Genomic DNA, 18,519 nt, shown 5'->3' with positions numbered 1-18,519 from the left:
TCTACTGTTCCAGCTAAAGACTCCTTAATCAAAACATCCATGATAGTCCTATAATTTTGTGATATGTATTAGCTTACATAATATAGAATGCTTCCTTATTCTTATATAAGTACATTCTTTATTACAAATGTAAGTAATTTAACCATAACTATAAGAAGAATGCATTTACAATAAACTCTGGTAGATCTTAGTTGACCTGAAAAGCTAAGCACAGTCAGAGCTACTTAATAATTGGATGGAAAACAACACGAAAATCTCAAGGCTATTGACTATCACAGGAATTGGAGAACTTTATATATTATGACAAAACTACATAAAGATACTAAGGACAGAAGTATTTCTATATGTAGAATATTGTACACCACCCAGAGTCACTGTGAGTGAGTTGAGCAGCCATATAAATTTGTTTAATAAGTAAATATAATGAATAATGCAAAAACTCTTTTAAGATGTTATCTTAATGCATCTCGATGAATACCATAGAAGCAAAAACTTCAAGCTTCAATTATATCTTTGCTTAAGAGTCAAATAAACATTGATTACTTGTTATAGCTCACGAAACTAACAGAGAAAAATCCTATTATGAATTATTCACAATACTTTATTTTTGTAGTCTTGAATTAAATAATCTTATATAACTAACCATTCTCTGCCATTAATTCATATTGCAAAACTCCTGTTTTAAATCCAACCTTTTAGTGATCTTTAACTGCTACGAGTGTAAATCAGCAGTTTCAAACCTAAATCAGATTACTTACCAAAGGGGCTAAAATAGGCAAAAATATAGTGATTGTAGCAGGATTGCTGGCTACTTCAGTTATTGTGGTCACAATCAAAGATGAAATGAGAATTATTAGCCATATGGGTAGTGATCCTAATGGGGTTAATTTGCTTCCAATCCAGGCTGAGAGTTTTGAGTCCTGGGAAAAACAGTAATTGTTTAGTTATCCATAAATTTAATTAAACAATTTGTGTAAATGTAATATTAACCAAATGGCTTCTTAATCCAAAAGATCAATATGGAAATGGAAAGAGACAAGAGACCCATTCCTACGATATGATTTACTTTTCCTTCTAGAAAAATATATTCATAGAACATAGAATGCTCAGCCTGAGTGAGTGAGTATATTTTAGCCACATAAGTAATGTGTAACATTTTGTATAAATAACCACAGCTCCTTAGATGCCAGATCTGATAAATTGCATCCATATCTGCTTTTTTTCAGAGATTCTTGATGTGTGTGGATGACCATGAAACTGCTAAGTGAATATTTGCTTGAGCCCCATTTTACAAATAGTAAATAATTTACAATTTACAAATTTACAAATTTACAAATAATAATTGGAGGATTATAGAACAAATACATCAATTGGAAAATGTTCAATATAAGTATGTTTAGGATCATCTCTTAGATTTAAGAAGCTTTGTTTTAAGTCCTCTATTTTTAACCTTAGTCATATATAGTGCTAATGAGTCCACATGAAGAATAAAATTATCTGTATGTTCCAGCATTAATACATATGGTACTTAGAATAGATCTAGTTTAACAAATAGTTCTCCAACAATTGCACGTAGCTTAAACCTCTATCTAAATGTTTTTCTTTTCTTTTCTGTTGCGGTAGTGTGAACCAACATTCTCCCTTGAGATTTGAATGGCTCTATTTTGATTTTTAAATAAAGAAATAATGAAATTAGAACATAATCAAGTCATTGAATTGACAAGAAATTATTTTAATTTATCAATAGTATCAGAATCTGCTTATAATTGGATTTGGATATAGTTCCAGTGCAACTCTTTCACAGCAGCAGAAAAACTTGGGATAGATCTGTTACATTGAAGAACAGTGACTTTTTGACTATATTAGTATATAGGTATATAGTATACAGTTAGTATACTATATTAGTGACTGTCTGATTTAGTGGCCATTTGCAGTTATGATGGTGATGAAAGCGTAAGTTTGTCACCAATCCTCGCAATTACAACCTTTGCATGACTGCAGAACAAAGGAAAGCTGAAGTAAGATTGTAAATACAGCTATAGTTTTATTTAGCAATCGCTTCAAATTGCCTATCCCAGTTGTGGTCACTAAACGAGGTCTAGCCTCTATATGAGGAAAATTATGCTCATTTGAGGAACCTCACTGAAGGTTTTACCTACCTAGATTGCAATAAATAAAACCATCAAAAGATCACTGCCATTCTTTGCGCTTCTCTTGTAACTCCCTTACACCTTATAAACTGATGTAATGGTAAAAACTTGCATTACCTCACAGCCGTCAGCCAGTGCAAATCCACCGCCAACGAGGATGGCAATTTCCCAGGGCATGCACGCTTGAAATTCCTTCCAAGATATCAGTGGAGTGTAGTCAAAAACAACTGAAAAGACAGAAAGGTTTTTTTAAAAAAATTTATATTAGTAACTATAGAAAAACTCACTACAGGCATCCTTTTATTACTCTTCCATTTGATTTTAAACGTATTTTCACCCAATAATAATAATAATAATAATATTTTTATTTATAGACCGCCCTTCTCCCAAAGGACTCAGGGCGGTGTACAGCCACAAGTAAAATACAGAAAGAAAACAACAGTACAAAACTAAAAACAACCCTTAAAAAACCTATTTAATTTGGCTACTTATAGATAAAAATATTCCCACTAAAATTTACTAAAAAATTTAAAAACCCTAAAATTTAAAATTTAAGCGAGTCCAGCAAGACAAAATAAGTAGGTTTTGAGTTCGTGGCGGAAGGTCCGAAGGTCAGATATTTGTCTGAGTCCAGGGGGAAGCTCGTTCCATAGGGTAGGAGCCCCGCCACAGAAGGCCCTCCTGGGGCCGCCAGCCGACATTGCTTGGCTGACGGCACCCTGAGGAGCCCCTCTCTGTGGGAGCGCACCGGTCGTTGGGAGATAGACGTTGGCAGTAGACGGTCCTGTAGGTATCCCGGTCCTAAGCCATGGAGCGCTTTAAAGGTAGTAACTAACACCTTGAAGCGCACCCGGAAGACCACAGGCAGCCAGTGCAGTCTGCGCAGGATAGGTGTTACATGGGAGCTCCGAACGGCTCCCTCAATAACCTGCGCAGCCGCATTCTGGACTAGCTGGAGTCTCCGGGTGCTCTTCAAGGGGAGCCCCATGTAGAGAGCATTGCAATAGTCCAGACGAGAGGTAACGAGAGCATGAGTGTGCTTAGGGCATCCCGGTCCAGGAAGGGGCGCAACTGGCGGATCAGGCGAACCTGATAGAAAGCTCTCCTGGAGACGGCTATCAAATGGTCTTTGAAAGACAGCCGCCCATCCAGGAGCACACCCAGGTTGCGCACCCTCTTCATTGGGGCCAATGACTCGCCCCCAACAGACAGCTGCGGCTGCAGCTGACTGTACCGGGGTGCCGGCATCCACAGCCACTCCGTCTTGGAGGGATTAAGTTTGAGCCTGTTCCTCCCCATCCAGACACGTACGGCCTCCAGACACCGGGACAGTACTTCAACAGCTTCGTTGGGGTGGCCTGGGGTGGAGAAGTACAGCTGCGTGTCATCAGCGTACAGTTGGTATCTCACCCCAAAACCACTGATGATCTCATTCAGTGGCTTCATGTAGATGTTGAACAGGAGAGGCGAGAGAATCGATCCCTGCGGCACCCCACACATGAGGCACCTCGGAGTCGATCTCTGCCCCCCTGTCAACACCGTCTGCGTCTGGTCAGAGAGGTAGGAGGAGAACCACCGATAAACGGTGCCTCCCACTCCCAACCCCTCTAACCGGCGCAGCAAGATACCATGATCGATGGTATCAAAAGCCACTGAGAGGTCTAATAGGACCAGGGCAGAGGAGTAACCCTTATCCCTGGCCCTCCAGAGATCATCCACCAACGCGACCAAAGCTGTCTCCGTACTGTATCCGGGCCGGAAGCCGGACTGGAACGGGTCTAGATAGATGGTTTCATCCAGGTACTGGGGTAGCTGACATGCCACCACACTCTCTACAACCTTCGCCGTGAAGTGAAGGTTGGAGACCGGACGATAATTTCCTAAAACAGCCGGGTCCAGGGAAGGCTTCTTGAGGAGAGGTCTCACCACCGCCTCTTTCAAGGCAGCGGGAAAGATCCCCTCCCACAGAGAAGCATTAATAATCCCCTGGAGCCAGCCTCGTGTCACCTCCTATGTGGCCAGCACCAACCAGGAGGGGCACTGGTCCAGTAAACATGTGGTGGCATTCAGTCTTCCCAGCAACCTGTCCATGTCCTCGGGAGTCATAGGGTCAAAATCATCCCAAACCACCTCAACAAGACAGGTCTCGGAACTCTCGTCTGGATCTACCCAATTTTGAGCCAATCCGTCCCGAAGCTGAACGATTTTATCGTATAGATAACCGTTAAACTCCTCGGCACGCCCTTGTAGGGGGTCCTCCCGCCCCTCCTGTTGAAGGAGGGAATGGGTCACCCAAAACAGGGCGGCCGGGCGGTTATCTGCCGACACAATGAGGGAGGAAACGTAGGAACGTTTCGCATCCCTCAGTGCCACTAGGTAGGTCCTGCTATAGGACCTAACTAGTGTCCGGTCAGCCTCAGAACGGCTGGATCTCCAGACACTCTCTAGGCGTCTTCTCCGGCGTTTCATCTCCCTCAGCTCTTCGGAGAACCAAGGAGCTGGTTAAGATCGACGCCGGGTCAGAGGCCGCAAAGGCACGACACAGTCCAAAGCTCAGCCGCGGCCTGTTCCCAGGCCGCGACTAGTTCTTCAGTCGTGCTGTGGGCCAGGTTCACGGGAAACAGCCCAAGCTCCGTCAGGAACCTCTCAGGATCCATCAGGCGCCTGGGACGGAACCAACGCATTGGTTCCGTCTCCCTGCGGCGGTGGGTAGCGGTCTGAAAGTCCAGACAAAGGAGAAAATGATCTGACCATGACAAAGGCTCAATACGTAAATCATTTAAAATCAGATCATTCCGATCATTCAACCACTGGCCAGAGATAAAAACCAAGTCTAGGGTGCCACCCCCAATGTGAGTAGGGCCATCAATTAATTGAGTCAGGTCCATGGCCGTCATGGAAGCCATGAACTCCCGAGCGATCGAGGATGCCGCACCAGTTGATGGCAAGTTGAAATCCCCCATGACCAAAAGTCTAGGGGTTTCAACTGCCAACCCGGCCAACAACTCCAACAGCTCGGGCAGGGCTGTTGTCACGCAGCAAGGAGCCAGGTACGTGATCAACAAGCCCACCTGAATCCTATGACCCCACTTCACATAGAGGGTTTCACACCCAGCTATCTGAGGCACAGTGGTCTCCCTCGGTTCCAGACTCTCCCTAATAATAACCGCCACCCCGCCACCCCTACCTTGGGCCCTCGGCTGATGGAATGCTCGGAAACCTGATGGGCACATCTCTACTACGGGAACCCAGATGCATCTTGAAGAGATTGGTAGGGAGGTGATGAAAAAAAAAGTCAAGGCAATGGCTCCAGTGGAGTATTTTTAACCACCATTTTGATTTTTTAAAAACATACCCTCATGTCCTTTTCTTCCCCCATCGGTGATTATAAATCATGTTCATTTGATGATTATATTGCCCATGGAAAACGACTACAATTTACATTTCCACACAGGCTCTTGGCTCGGTTAGAACAAGAAAATCTGTTGAGTAAACTTCAAATCCTGCATTTGCACCACAAAATGATATATAATTGTCTACAAAAGCCAATTAGTGGGTGCATACATTTACTAAGTATAAATCTAAAAAGTCATTTTAGGGCAGAGGTTAATGTATAAATGACACCCAAGGATCCTACAGTAGATAAGATTATTTATAGATAGAAACTTGGGTAGTGAGTTTCTTTATTTGAGAGAGGTGTTTTTTTCTGATCCACTGAATTTTCACTCTCTTGGAAGGGGAGATCTTGTTAGAAATAAATCTCACAATCGATTTGCAGTATGCATTTTCAAACAACTGTACTAAACATTGTAGGTAAGATGAATTGCAGAAGAATCCAAAATGTATGTATGTATGTATATATATATGTATAGATTTCTTTATTGGCCAAGTGTGATTGGACACACAAGCAATTTGTCTTTGGTGCATATGCTCTCAGTGTACATAAGCAGAATAAAATACATTCATCAAGAATAAAAAGATACAACACTTGGTGATAGTCAAGATTACTAATAAGCTAACAAATCGTACTAGGAAACAAATAAAAACAATATAAATTGAAAGATACAAGCAACATGGTTATAGTAATAAGTGGGAAGAGATAGATACTAGTAAGGAAGAGAAGAGTAATAGTAATACAATCTTAGTAAATTATTTGACAGTGTTGTGGGAATTAATTGTTAAGCAGAGTGATGGCATTCAGGAAAAAAACTGTCCTTGTGTCTAGTTGTTCTGATATGCAGTGCTCTATAGCATCTATACATCTATCTATCTATTTTTTTATTTTTATTTTATTTGTCAAACACAACAGTATATATAAGTATAAGCGTGAAATAACCATACAAATTGGATACAATCAAAGGGAACATTAGGACAGGAATGGTAGGCACATTGGTGTTCTTATGCACGCCCCTTACAGACCTCTTAGGAATGGGGTGAGGTCAATAGTAGATAGTCTTTGGGGATTTTGGGAAGAGACCACAGAGTCAGGTAATGCATTCCAGGCATTAACAACTCTGTTACTAAAGTCATATTTTCTACAATCAAGATTGGAGCAGTTCACATTAAGTTTAAATCTATTGTGTGCTCGTGTATTGTTGCGATTGAAGCTGAAGTAGTGAATCTATCTATCTATCTATCTATCTATCTATCTATCTATCTATCTATCTATCTATCTATCTATCTATCCATCCATCCATCCATCCATCCATCCATCCATCCATCCATCCATGTGTAGGGTTGCATAATTTTCTAAATTAAGCAATTGCAGCAAAAATGGGCAAGGAAATATACTCAACTGTTTTCTCCATTTGAAGTTCTAGACAATCTTTTTGCAGGAATAATGAAGAAGAGGAGCCCAATTAGTAAAGCCACTGTTGAATCTGTAGCAAAGCCTGGATATCTAAAAAAAGAGATATTTACTTAGAAAATAAATATTACAAGTCTAGGAAAATAATTTGGTGATTATCTTTCAGCAATAATATACATCAACCCAATCAGGCTTCAGAATACTTTCAGAAAGTATTTATTTGAAAGTATTGGGAAATATATTGGATTAGTAATCAGATTTACTCTCTGGATTATTTTATCTCCCAAGAAACACTGCAACAGCCTAAAGGAAATCAGATTTTATAATAATAATAAATAGGTAATATAAAATAATTTTATACATTTCGATCTTTTACATAAAGCATTTGTACAGTTCAGCTTTTGACCTGCCTGAAAATATATATACCATTTCCATTTACTAGAAATGCCAACAAATTCTGTTAATATTTGTTAGAAAAATTACAGATGCTTACATACAGTATGTGAATATATGTAGAAAGATATTGTGCTAGGAAGAAAAACAGATTTTTTCACAAAATATCTTGTTAAATATCTGGAGTGTGCACAAATATCTCTGCCACTTTTACAAAATGATTTTCTTATAGCTACTTACTTTAACTCAGAAGTTTAGTTCATCTTATTCTAATTTTGCCCCAAAAATATTTTTGCTAAAATTTGATAAATATTTCAGCATATGTATCAAAACTCTTAGTTCTTTCAAATGTTTCTAGCACTCAGTGTTTGCAAACATTTTTTTCTTAAATACCATATCTTCCCAAATATGGTTTTAAATTTATCTTTTTTTCCTTTAAACCTCAGATGAAAAACATTGTAAACAGATGGTTAAAAATTATGGTAATTTTACTTAAAGTTGACATATTTGCTAAAAGTAACCCAAAGTAAAAAAATGTCTTTATTTACAGCATATTTCTTCTGTGGGAAAGACAGACTCCTGGATTTTCTTGTCACTGGGCGTGTATTTTGACTTCAATTTGTTTATCAAATGCTGGTAATATTTTTAAAATTATGGTAATTTTACTTAAAGTTGACATATTTGCTAAAAGTAACCCAAAGTAAAAAAATGTCTTTATTTACAGCATATTTCTTCTGTGGGAAAGACAGACTCCTGGATTTTCTTGTCACTGGGCGTGTATTTTGACTTCAATTTGTTTATCAAATGCTGGTAATATTTTTAAAATTATGGTAATTTTACTTAAAGTTGACATATTTGCTAAAAGTAACCCAAAGTAAAAAATGTCTTTATTTACAGCATATTTCTTTTGTGGGAAAGACAGACGCCTGGATTTTCTTGTCACTGGGCGTGTATTTTGACTTCAATTTGTTTATCAAATGCTGGTAATATTTTTAAAATTATGGTAATTTTACTTAAAGTTGACATATTTGCTAAAAGTAACCCAAAGTAAAAAAATGTCTTTATTTACAGCATATTTCTTCTGTGGGAAAGACAGACTCCTGGATTTTCTTGTCACTGGGCGTGTATTTTGACTTCAATTTGTTTATCAAATGCTGGTAATATTTTTAAAATTATGGTAATTTTACTTAAAGTTGACATATTTGCTAAAAGTAACCCAAAGTAAAAAAATGTCTTTATTTACAGCATATTTCTTTTGTGGGAAAGACAGACGCCTGGATTTTCTTGTCACTGGGCGTGTATTTTGACTTCAATTTGTTTATCAAATGCTGGTAATATTTTTTTAAAATTATTCATTATTGGCACAAGCCATACAAATCCAAACTCAAATCCATTATTGGCACAATCCTCACAGTCCATAATAAAATCCACAATTGCATTCCACTACTATACAGCTCCCTTTGGTATGTTGATTGGGGCATAAGTCTATTTTTAGCCTCACCAGAGCTCTTTAGGAGTAAAAGCTGCCCAGCTTTCCTTTAGGTATTGGGGCATAAAATATGTAAAATATATTGAGGGATAATGAGGTATTCTGCAGTGTCTATAAAGAAAAACTAACGATAAACCTTACATGAACTATTCTGTATGGGGTTCTTATAATCGTACGTGTTGCCATGGAAATTTCCTGGAACTAAATGTAAATAATATTGGAAAATAAAATCTGCAAAGAAGATTTTATATAAACACACACATACACAACTTCATATTTAGTAGCATATATAAATCGGCCAAACACCTGAATGGATTCTGAGTATTCACATGAAATTTCATGCCAAAAGCAGAATATAATGGATATTCAAAATAGTTTAAAAGAAATTATAATTGTGGTGAAAATTTAACAGAAAAATAAAACCATAAGAAAGCAAGATTATATTCCAGGTAAAGAAATGATTCTTACATCATGCTTATTTCATACCTCCAGCTTTTAAAAAAACCAAAATATAATGATTCTTCAAGTTGAGCTAAGCAAACTGGATATCTGACTCTAGATGCAAGACTAAATGGATGAAAATGAACTGAATAGAGACAGACCACAAAAGTATATGTTTGTATGTATGTATGTGTATGTGTGTGTGTGCATGTGTATGTATGTGTGTGTGTGTGTGTATATCTTGATTCATTCAATCATTTTTGGTAGTGGAATAAAAAGTTAGACTAGAAGCAGGGGGAGAAAAATTCCAACACTTAACCACCACATTTCACTTGCTCTCGATTTACATATTTTTTAGAAAGGTCGATAACAAGCACAACTTTTATGATGCTGGTGGCATTCTGAATACCGGGGGAAATATATATATATATATATGTGTGTGTGTGTGTATGTATGTATGTATATTTATTTGTTTTATGTATATGTATATGTATATGTATATGTATATGTATATGTATATGTATATGTATATGTATATGTATATGTATATGTATATGTATATGTAAGTCTTTGGTTATTTGGGTTTTCTCCTGTGTAAAATTGGAAGTGTCTTGGCGACGTTTCGACGAAATCCCATTCATCATCTTCAGGCTAGGTGTTTACAGCATCATGCTTCTAGGAGAAATGTGTGATTGCAGCTGTTTCTTCCTTTTAACTGCTAGTAGGGGTTTGAACTGATTGGTTGGGAGCTTGGCTGTGTTCTGATTGGGTGGAGGTGTGTTCTGATTGGTTGGGGGTTTGGCTGTGCTCTGATTGGATGGTGGGGTTGGCTGTGCTCTGATTGGATGAGGGTATGTTCTGTTTGGCGGGGGCTTGATTGTGCTCAAGTTGGTCTGATTTGTAGGGGGATTTGAGTTGGTGAGCTGCATAGCTGTTGTTTGGCTTCATGTTCGTGGTCGTGCTACATCTTCATGGTGGGTGTCAGTCTGCTGCATGTATGGATTGGAGGGATTTGAAATGGCTAATGATGCAGCTGTGGTCTGGCTTCTGGTCCGTGGTCGTGCTTCATCATCGGTGTGGGTTTGAGTTTGCTTTCCGCGTGGATGTGTGGTGGTGACATGCTGTGTGGCACTCGTGAGTGTGGGTCTTGCGTCATTCTTCATGTTAGGGACTCGTTTGTCGATAAGGGCGGGTTTCCAAATGGCTGATAGGTGGGAGGTAAACCCATTTTATATATATAAAGGCATTGACTCTTCCTCTACAAATTGTAATAGAGGTTTAAAGAAATATTTGGTACTATGATCCGGATTTATCCATAAAGGTTTGATAAAAATATCGAACCTTCTAAAAAGTGTGCAGGACAGCTTATTGACTTACTTTGGAAATAAAGATGACCAGCCAGGGATGAATCCAGGATCTCTAGTGAACCATAACAGGGCCATCAGAATGAACAGGACAAGGGTGACAACTTCAGGGTAGCTGCAACAAAAACATCATGTATCACCCTTTGAACTCATTTGCTTTGATAGTGTTGTAATATTTCTTTGATAGCATTTGTAATATTTCTTCTTAGCTAAATGCATTACCTTATTGGTCCAAGTTTCGTGTATTCTTCTTTGATTACTTGTGCTGAAGCTTCTTCTCTAGATGTCTTTGCCTTGCCACACCGGAACATTTCTTTCAAGCTGAAATGAAAAGTGAATTGATATAATTTCTTATAATGCCTGTTCACCAGAAGATAGGTTCCATTTCTGGTGACTGATCCAAAGAACTTCTCAAGGACTGGGTTGGCTTTCTTCCTTTGAAAGATCTCATGGGCAGTCCAACATACTCTGTTGTGTGAGATCCAGAGCAAGAAAATGCCACAATTTCATGTACAAAAACTGACCTGCCTGGGAGAGCAATTTTACTTCACCGTGAATAATGGACCAATGCCCTCTATCCTAGCTAAGCAGCAAGGCAGCTATTAGATCACTGGGCAGGATGGTTTCCATTTATAATACTTAGCTCCAATACTTTACAATACAAAATTCCTTGCTTGGTGTAGCATACTGCCTGAATCAGCTGTCACACTCTTCCTAATGGTAGGGCTAGTGCCGATTTCTCCACTCTGCTTTGCATTATAATTTTCCATTTGCATATCAAGATAATATAATCAACTTTTTTTTCTTGAACCCTCAAGCTATTTGCCTTCACTGAAGCATACTATATCCACTACATTCAGAATTATAGCTGAGCAAAAAGATACATAAGAAACATACATATTTTCCCTAACTTTTCTATGCCTTCATTTTTCTTCTTTCTCTATTGTTTTCTTATATTTATTTTGTACATATTTTCCTTGGGGGTAAGGATTTGTTATTTTTACTCATTGTAAACACATTCTTACACAAGATGATAATACTTTGGACTTCTCCCATAAGATTACTTACTTGAAACCCAGAAAAAGCCACAGAAGCCATACCCAGGAGAGTATTAAAATAATAACAGTGATTGGGATGCAAAGAATAAACCAGGATCCAAAATTAATGCATTGGCAACCAGGATATCGTCTGAAAAAATAAAACCATAAGAAAGCAAGATTATATTCCAGGTAAAGAAATGATTCTTACATCATGCTTATTTCATACCTCCAGCTTTTAAAAAAACCAAAATATAATGATTCTTCAAGTTGAGCTAAGCAAACTGGATATCTGACTCTAGATGCAAGACTAAATGGATGAAAATGAACTAAATAGAGACAGACCACAAAAGTATATGTTTGTATGTATGTGTGTGTGTGTGTGTGTGTGTGTGTGTGTGTGTGCATGTGTATGTATGTGTGTGTGTGTATATATCTTGATTCATTCAATCATTTTTGGTAGTGGAATAAAAAGTTAGACTAGAAGCAGGGGGAGAAAAATTCCAACACTTAACCACCACATTTCACTTGCTCTCGATTTACATATTTTTTAGAAAGGTCGATAACAAGCACAACTTTTATGATGCTGGTGGCATTCTGAATACCGGGGGAAATATATATATATATATGTGTGTGTGTGTGTGTATGTATGTATGTATATTTATTTGTTTTATGTATATGTATATGTATATGTATATGTATATGTATATGTATATGTATATGTATATGTATATGTATATGTAAGTCTTTGGTTATTTGGGTTTTCTCCTGTGTAAAATTGGAAGTGTCTTATGACGTTTGAAATCCCATTCATCATCTTCAGGCTAGGTGTTTACAGCATCATGCTTCTAGGAGAAATGTGTGATTGCAGCTGTTTCTTCCTTTTAACTGCTAGTAGGGGTTTGAACTGATTGGTTGGGAGCTTGGCTGTGTTCTGATTGGGTGGAGGTGTGTTCTGATTGGTTGGGGGTTTGGCTGTGCTCTGATTGGATGGTGGGGTTGGCTGTGCTCTGATTGGATGAGGGTATGTTCTGTTTGGCGGGGGCTTGATTGTGCTCAAGTTGGTCTGATTTGTAGGGGGATTTGAGTTGGTGAGCTGCATAGCTATTGTTTGGCTTCATGTTCGTGGTCGTGCTACATCTTCATGGTGGGTGTCAGTCTGCTGCATGTATGGATTGGAGGGATTTGAAATGGCTAATGAGACCTGGTTGGGCACTGAAGGGGGCGTGCCCCTGGTCGAAATGTGCCCACCGGGTTTCCGTGCATTCCATCAGCCGAGGGCCCAGGGTAGGGGTGGGGGGGTGGCAGTTGCTATTAAAGAGAGTCTAGAGCCGAGGGAGACGGCAACGGGCTGCGGCTGGGGCTTTAGACCGTGTCGTGCCTCTGCGGCCTCTGACCCGGCGCAGATCCCAACCGGCTCCTTGGTTCTCCGAGGAGCTGAGGGGGATGAAACGCCGGAGAAGACGCCTAGAGAGCTCCTGGAGGTCTAGCCGTTTAGAGGCTGATCGGACACTAGTTAGGTCCTATACTAGGACCTACCTGGTGGCACTGAGGAAGCGGCGTTGCTCGCCTCCTCCCTCATTGCGTCGGCAGATAACCGCCCAGCCGCCCTGTTTGGGTGACCCGTTCCTCCTTCACCAGGGGCGGGATGACCCGTGCAGGGGCGTGCTGAGGAGTTTATGATTATCTATCGATAAAATCGTTCAGCTTGAGACGGTCTAGACCAAAATTGCGGCGATTCAGATGAGGCGTCTGAGGGTGGTCTTGGTGACATTTTCTGGGATGAGTTTGACCCTGTGGCTCCGAGGACATGGACAGGTTGTTGGGTAGGCTGAATGCCACCACGTGTTTACTGGACCCGTGCCCTCCTGGCTGGTGCTGGCCACTCAGGAGGTGACACGAGGCTGGCTCAGGCGTTACAGTGCCTCCTTGTTGGAGGAGTCTTTCCGGCCGCCTTGAAAGAGGCGGTGGTGAGGCCCTCCTCAGAAGCCCTCCTGGACCCGGCTGTCTTAGGTAATTATCGTCCGGTCTCAACCTTCGCCCGCGGCGAAGGTTGTAGAGAGTATGGTGGCATATCAGTTTCCCCTGCACCTGGATGAAACTGTCTATCTAGACCCGTTCCAGTCGGTTTCCGGCCCGGCTACAACACGGAGGCGGCTTTGGTCGCGTTGGTGGATGATCTCTGGAGGGCCAGGGATGAGGTTGTTCCTCTGTCCTGGTCCTATTAGACCTCTCAGCGGCTTTCGATACCATCGACCATGGTATCCTGCTGCGCGGTTGGAGGATTGGGAGTGGGAGGCACCGTTTATCGGTGGTTCTCCTCCTATCTCTCCGACCGGTCGAGCAGTGTTGACAGGGGCAGAGGTCGGCCCGGGCGCCTCACTTGTGGGGTGCCGCGGGGTCGATTCTCGCCCTTCTGTTCAACATCTATATGAACCGCTGGGTGAGATCATCAGTGGCTTGGTGTGAGTACCAGCTGTCGCTGATGACACCCAGCTGTACTTCTCACACGGGCCACCCCAATGAAGCTATCAGTGCTGTCCCGGTGTTTGGAAGCCGTCGGGTCTGGATGGGGAGAAACAGGCTCAAGCTCAATCCTTCCAAGACAGAGTGGCTGTGGATGCGGCATCCCGGTACAGTCAGCTGAGTCCTCGGCTGACTGTTGGGCGAGTCACTGGCCCCGATGGAGAGGGTGCGCAATCTGGGCGTTCTCCTGGATGAGCGGCTGTCTTTTGAAGATCATTTGGCCGTCTCCAGGAGAGCTTTCCACCAGGTTCGCCTGGTGCCAGTTCGCCTTTCTGACCGGGATGCCTTATGCACGGTCACTCACGCCCTCGTGACGTCTCGCCTGGATTACTGCAATGCTCTCTACATGGGGCTCCCTTGAGGGGCATCCGGAGGCTCAGTTAGTCAGAATGCAGCTGCGCGGGTGATAGAGGAGCCCTCGTGGCTCCCGTGTTACACCTATCCTCGCAGACTGCACTGGCTACCTGTGGCCTTCGGGTGCGCTTCAAGGTGCTGGTGACAATCTTTAAAGCGCTCCATGGCATAGGGCCGGGCTATTTACGGGACCGCCTACTGCTACCAAATACCTCTCACCGACCCGTGCGCTCTCACAGAGAGGGACTCCTCAGGGTGCCGTCAGCTAGGCAGTGCCGTCTGGCGACACCAGGGAACCTTCTCTGTGGGGCTCCCACCCTCTGGAGCAGAACTCCTCAGGACTTCGTCAACTTCCGGACCTCCGAACCTTTCGTCGCGAGCTTAAAACACACTTATTTATCTGCGCGGGACTGGATTAGATTTTAAAGTTATGGGTTTTAAGGGGTTTTTATTATTTATACTATTTTAAATTTGGGCAATAGAATAAGTTTTTTAATTGTTGTTTTTTAATCTGTATTTATATGTATTTTAACTGCCTGTGAACCGCCCTGAGTCCTTAGGGAGATAGGGCGGTATATAAATTTGAAAAAAATAAATAAATAAAAATAAAATAAATAAATGATGCAGCTGTGGTCTGGCTTCTGGTCCGTGGTCGTGCTTCATCATCGGTGTGGGTTTGAGTTTGCTTTCCGCGTGGATGTGTGGTGGTGACATGCTGTGTGGCACTCGTGAGTGTGGGTCTTGCATCATTCTTCATGTTAGGGACTCGTTTGTCGATAAGGGCGGGTTTCCAAATGGCTGATAGGTGGGAGGTAAACCCATTTTATATATATAAAGGCATTGACTCTTCCTCTACACATTGTAATAGAGGTTTAAAGAAATATTTGGTACTATGATCCGGATTTATCCATAAAGGTTTGATAAAAATATCGAACCTTCTAAAAATTGTGCGGGACAGCTTATTGACTTACTTTGGAAATAAAGATGACCAGCCAGGGATGAATCCAGGATCTCTAGTGAACCATAACAGGGCCATCAGAATGAACAGGACAAGGGTGACAACTTCAGGGTAGCTGCAACAAAAACATCATGTATCACCCTTTGAACTCATTTGCTTTGATAGTGTTGTAATATTTCTTTGATAGCATTTGTAATATTTCTTCTTAGCTAAATGCATTACCTTATTGGTCCAAGTTTCATGTATTCTTCTTTGATTACTTGTGCTGAAGCTTCTTCTCTAGATGTCTTTGCCTTGCCACACCGGAACATTTCTTTCAAGCTGAAATGAAAAGTGAATTGATATAATTTCTTATAATGCCTGTTCACCAGAAGATAGGTTCCATTTCTGGTGACTGATCCAAAGAACTTCTCGAGGACTGGGTTGGCTTTCTTCCTTTGAAAGATCTCATGGGCAGTCCAACATACTCTGTTGTGTGAGATCCAGAGCAAGAAAATGCCACAATTTCATGTACAAAAACTGACCTGCCTGGGAGAGCAATTTTACTTCACCGTGAATAATGGACCAATGCCCTCTATCCTAGCTAAGCAGCAAGGCAGCTATTAGATCACTGGGCAGGATGGTTTCCATTTATAATACTTAGCTCCAATACTTTACAATACAAAATTCCTTGCTTGGTGTAGCATACTGCCTGAATCAGCTGTCACACTCTTCCTAATGGTAGGGCTAGTGCCGATTTCTCCACTCTGCTTTGCATTATAATTTTCCATTTGCATATCAAAATACCGGTAATATAATCAACTTTTTTTTTCTTGAACCCTCAAGCTATTTGCCTTCACTGAAGCATACTATATCCACTACATTCAGAATTATAGCTGAGCAAAAAGATACATAAGAAACATACATATTTTCCCTAACCTTTCTATGCCTTCATTTTTCTTCTTTCTCTATTGTTTTCTTATATTTATTTTGTACATATTTTCCTTGGGGGTAAGGATTTGTTATTTTTACTCATTGTAAACACATCCTTACACAAGATGATAATACTTTGGACTTCTCCCATAAGACTACTTACTTGAAACCCAGAAAAAGCCACAGAAGCCATACCCAGGAGAGTATTAAAATAATAACAGTGATTGGGATACAAAGAATAAACCAGGATCCAAAATTAATGCATTGGCAACCAGGATATCGTCTGAAAAAATAAAAATGAAATTTGAGTTGGCTTTGAATATGAATAGAAAGATGTTTCTTAAATCAAGATCCACAATGGTTACACAGATGATAAGCCTTAAGAGAAAATCTATCCAGCTTTTATCTTAATAGATAAAACTCCAGGAAGTAAAAATGGAATATTCACTATCAGCAATTTAGAGTCTTGCACCAATTGGCCCATCCATGGTGGAAGTATTTTAGAATGCCCCAGTCATTGAATTTAATTTAAATTCTTCTAGATAACATTTTATATGAAGATGGTATTTTATCTGTTATCAACACGCTTTTTAGTGGATATGATACTCTATTAAATTTCCTTTAACAGTAATCATTGTTAGTTGTGTTGATTAATATATATGAGAGGAAAAACAGAAGAAAAGACCTTTCAATAGAAATCCATCATCTTCAGCCCTGGCAGTTCCAAATATTGAATTACATGGATCTTTGGCAAGCAAGCATAATTGTAGTCAGAGCTTTAATATCTTATTCATGGTTAAGCCTCATATGATCTTCTCAGCACAGTAATTAATACCTCCTGAACTCCAACAATCAGTAGCTTAACAAATGCAGATATATATTTGTGTCATCATCTGAAAAGTTTTGGATGATTTTTATTAAACTCTTCTGGGAACAAAAGATTCAGCCCAGATTTGACAGCTATAAATTAAGAAAGGTAATACCTTTTTATTGTATTAGCTGTTCTATTGAAACTTTACAGGTAGTGTTCGACTTACAACAGTTTATTTAGTGACTATTCAAAGTTACAATGAGACTGGAAATATTGACTTATGACAGTTTTCACACAACTGCTGCAGCATCTCCATGGTCACATGATCAACATTCAGATGCTTGGTTGCTGACTCATATTTATGATGGTTGCAGTGTCCCAGGGTCATATGATCACCTTTTGTGACCTTCTGACAAACAAGACCAATCGGAAAGCCAGTTTCACTTAACTATATTACTAATTTAATAAGTGCAGTTATTCACTTAATAATTGTGACAAGAAAATTCGTAAAATGGGGCAAAATTCACTTAACAAACGTTTAACTTAGAAACAGAAATGGCAAAACACTCTGGCCAGCCAAGGTGAACTTGCTGGAAGTGAGGTGATAAATTCAGTTGAAATAGAAAAGATCAAGTGCATACTGGATGAGAACCAGAATGATAGAGTGATTAAAGGTGCTAGATTTGAAGTGGAGACTGATTTTATCTTCCCTTGGGCTTAAAACCAGCTTGATGACATTGACCCAATCAATCTCCCTCAACCTTAAATTAGAAAGTTGAGAAATCCAGAAGTAGATTGATTTTCTTGAAGTATTTTGTCAAAAATTTCAAGAAAATTGCATGGTCCTATCCATTTTGTCACACTGGCCATATCAACAAATATATATATATATATACTTCAACTTTTGGTTCTAATTACAGGGGAGTGGGGACTCTGAACATCTCTCATTAACTTAGACTGGTCTGATGGACATCACACTTTATCAAGACATTTTCATGCCTTCAAAAGCCTTGGATGCTTTTGGGGAGTTGGAGCTGATTGTACAATGGGTCTCAATAAATATCTATCACTAGATTGGGACAAAACTGAATAATGTTTAGTGATTCTAATAGGAGGGATTTCAAGAAGGATTGTATGGCAGCAGGCTTAAAGCCAAAAAATTAAAAGCAAAACAAAATAATTTGGCTGCCTTTCCTAGAGTTCTAGAAGCAATTTGAATGAATACAACAGTGTATGAAAGGGCTTCTACATTTCTGGAAAAAATAAGCATAGTTTAC

General features: G+C 40.2%; 1 protein-coding gene across 4 annotated transcripts in view; it reads right to left on the bottom strand.

The window, feature by feature from the left end:
* The window catches only part of SLC13A1 (solute carrier family 13 member 1), a 108,509-nt gene that overhangs the window by 12,280 nt on the left and 77,710 nt on the right, over positions 1–18,519 (bottom strand). For 3 of the 4 annotated variants that reach the window (XR_009156136.1, XM_058191278.1, XM_058191280.1), the window contains exons 9-14: positions 11,713–11,832; positions 10,867–10,965; positions 10,658–10,759; positions 6,947–7,050; positions 2,268–2,377; positions 759–920 (exon numbers count right to left, since the gene is read on the bottom strand). Coding sequence is in view for 3 of the 4 variants with exons in the window: in XM_058191278.1 (XP_058047261.1) it covers positions 759–920; positions 2,268–2,377; positions 6,947–7,050; positions 10,658–10,759; positions 10,867–10,965; positions 11,713–11,832 (697 nt within the window). In the remaining variant the exon portion in view is untranslated. Of the gene's footprint in view, positions 1–758; positions 921–2,267; positions 2,378–6,946; positions 7,051–10,657; positions 10,760–10,866; positions 10,966–11,712; positions 11,833–15,532; positions 15,635–15,741; positions 15,841–16,594; positions 16,715–18,519 lie in introns of all 4 variants that reach the window. The other variant, XM_058191281.1, reaches the window with a different exon arrangement.

The sequence above is a fragment of the Ahaetulla prasina genome, chromosome 7, assembly GCF_028640845.1.
Source record: "Ahaetulla prasina isolate Xishuangbanna chromosome 7, ASM2864084v1, whole genome shotgun sequence".
NCBI classification, from domain to species: Eukaryota; Metazoa; Chordata; class Lepidosauria; order Squamata; family Colubridae; genus Ahaetulla; species Ahaetulla prasina.
Note: the sequence above shows the minus strand (reverse complement) of the source record. Positions and strands in the feature narration are given on the sequence as shown.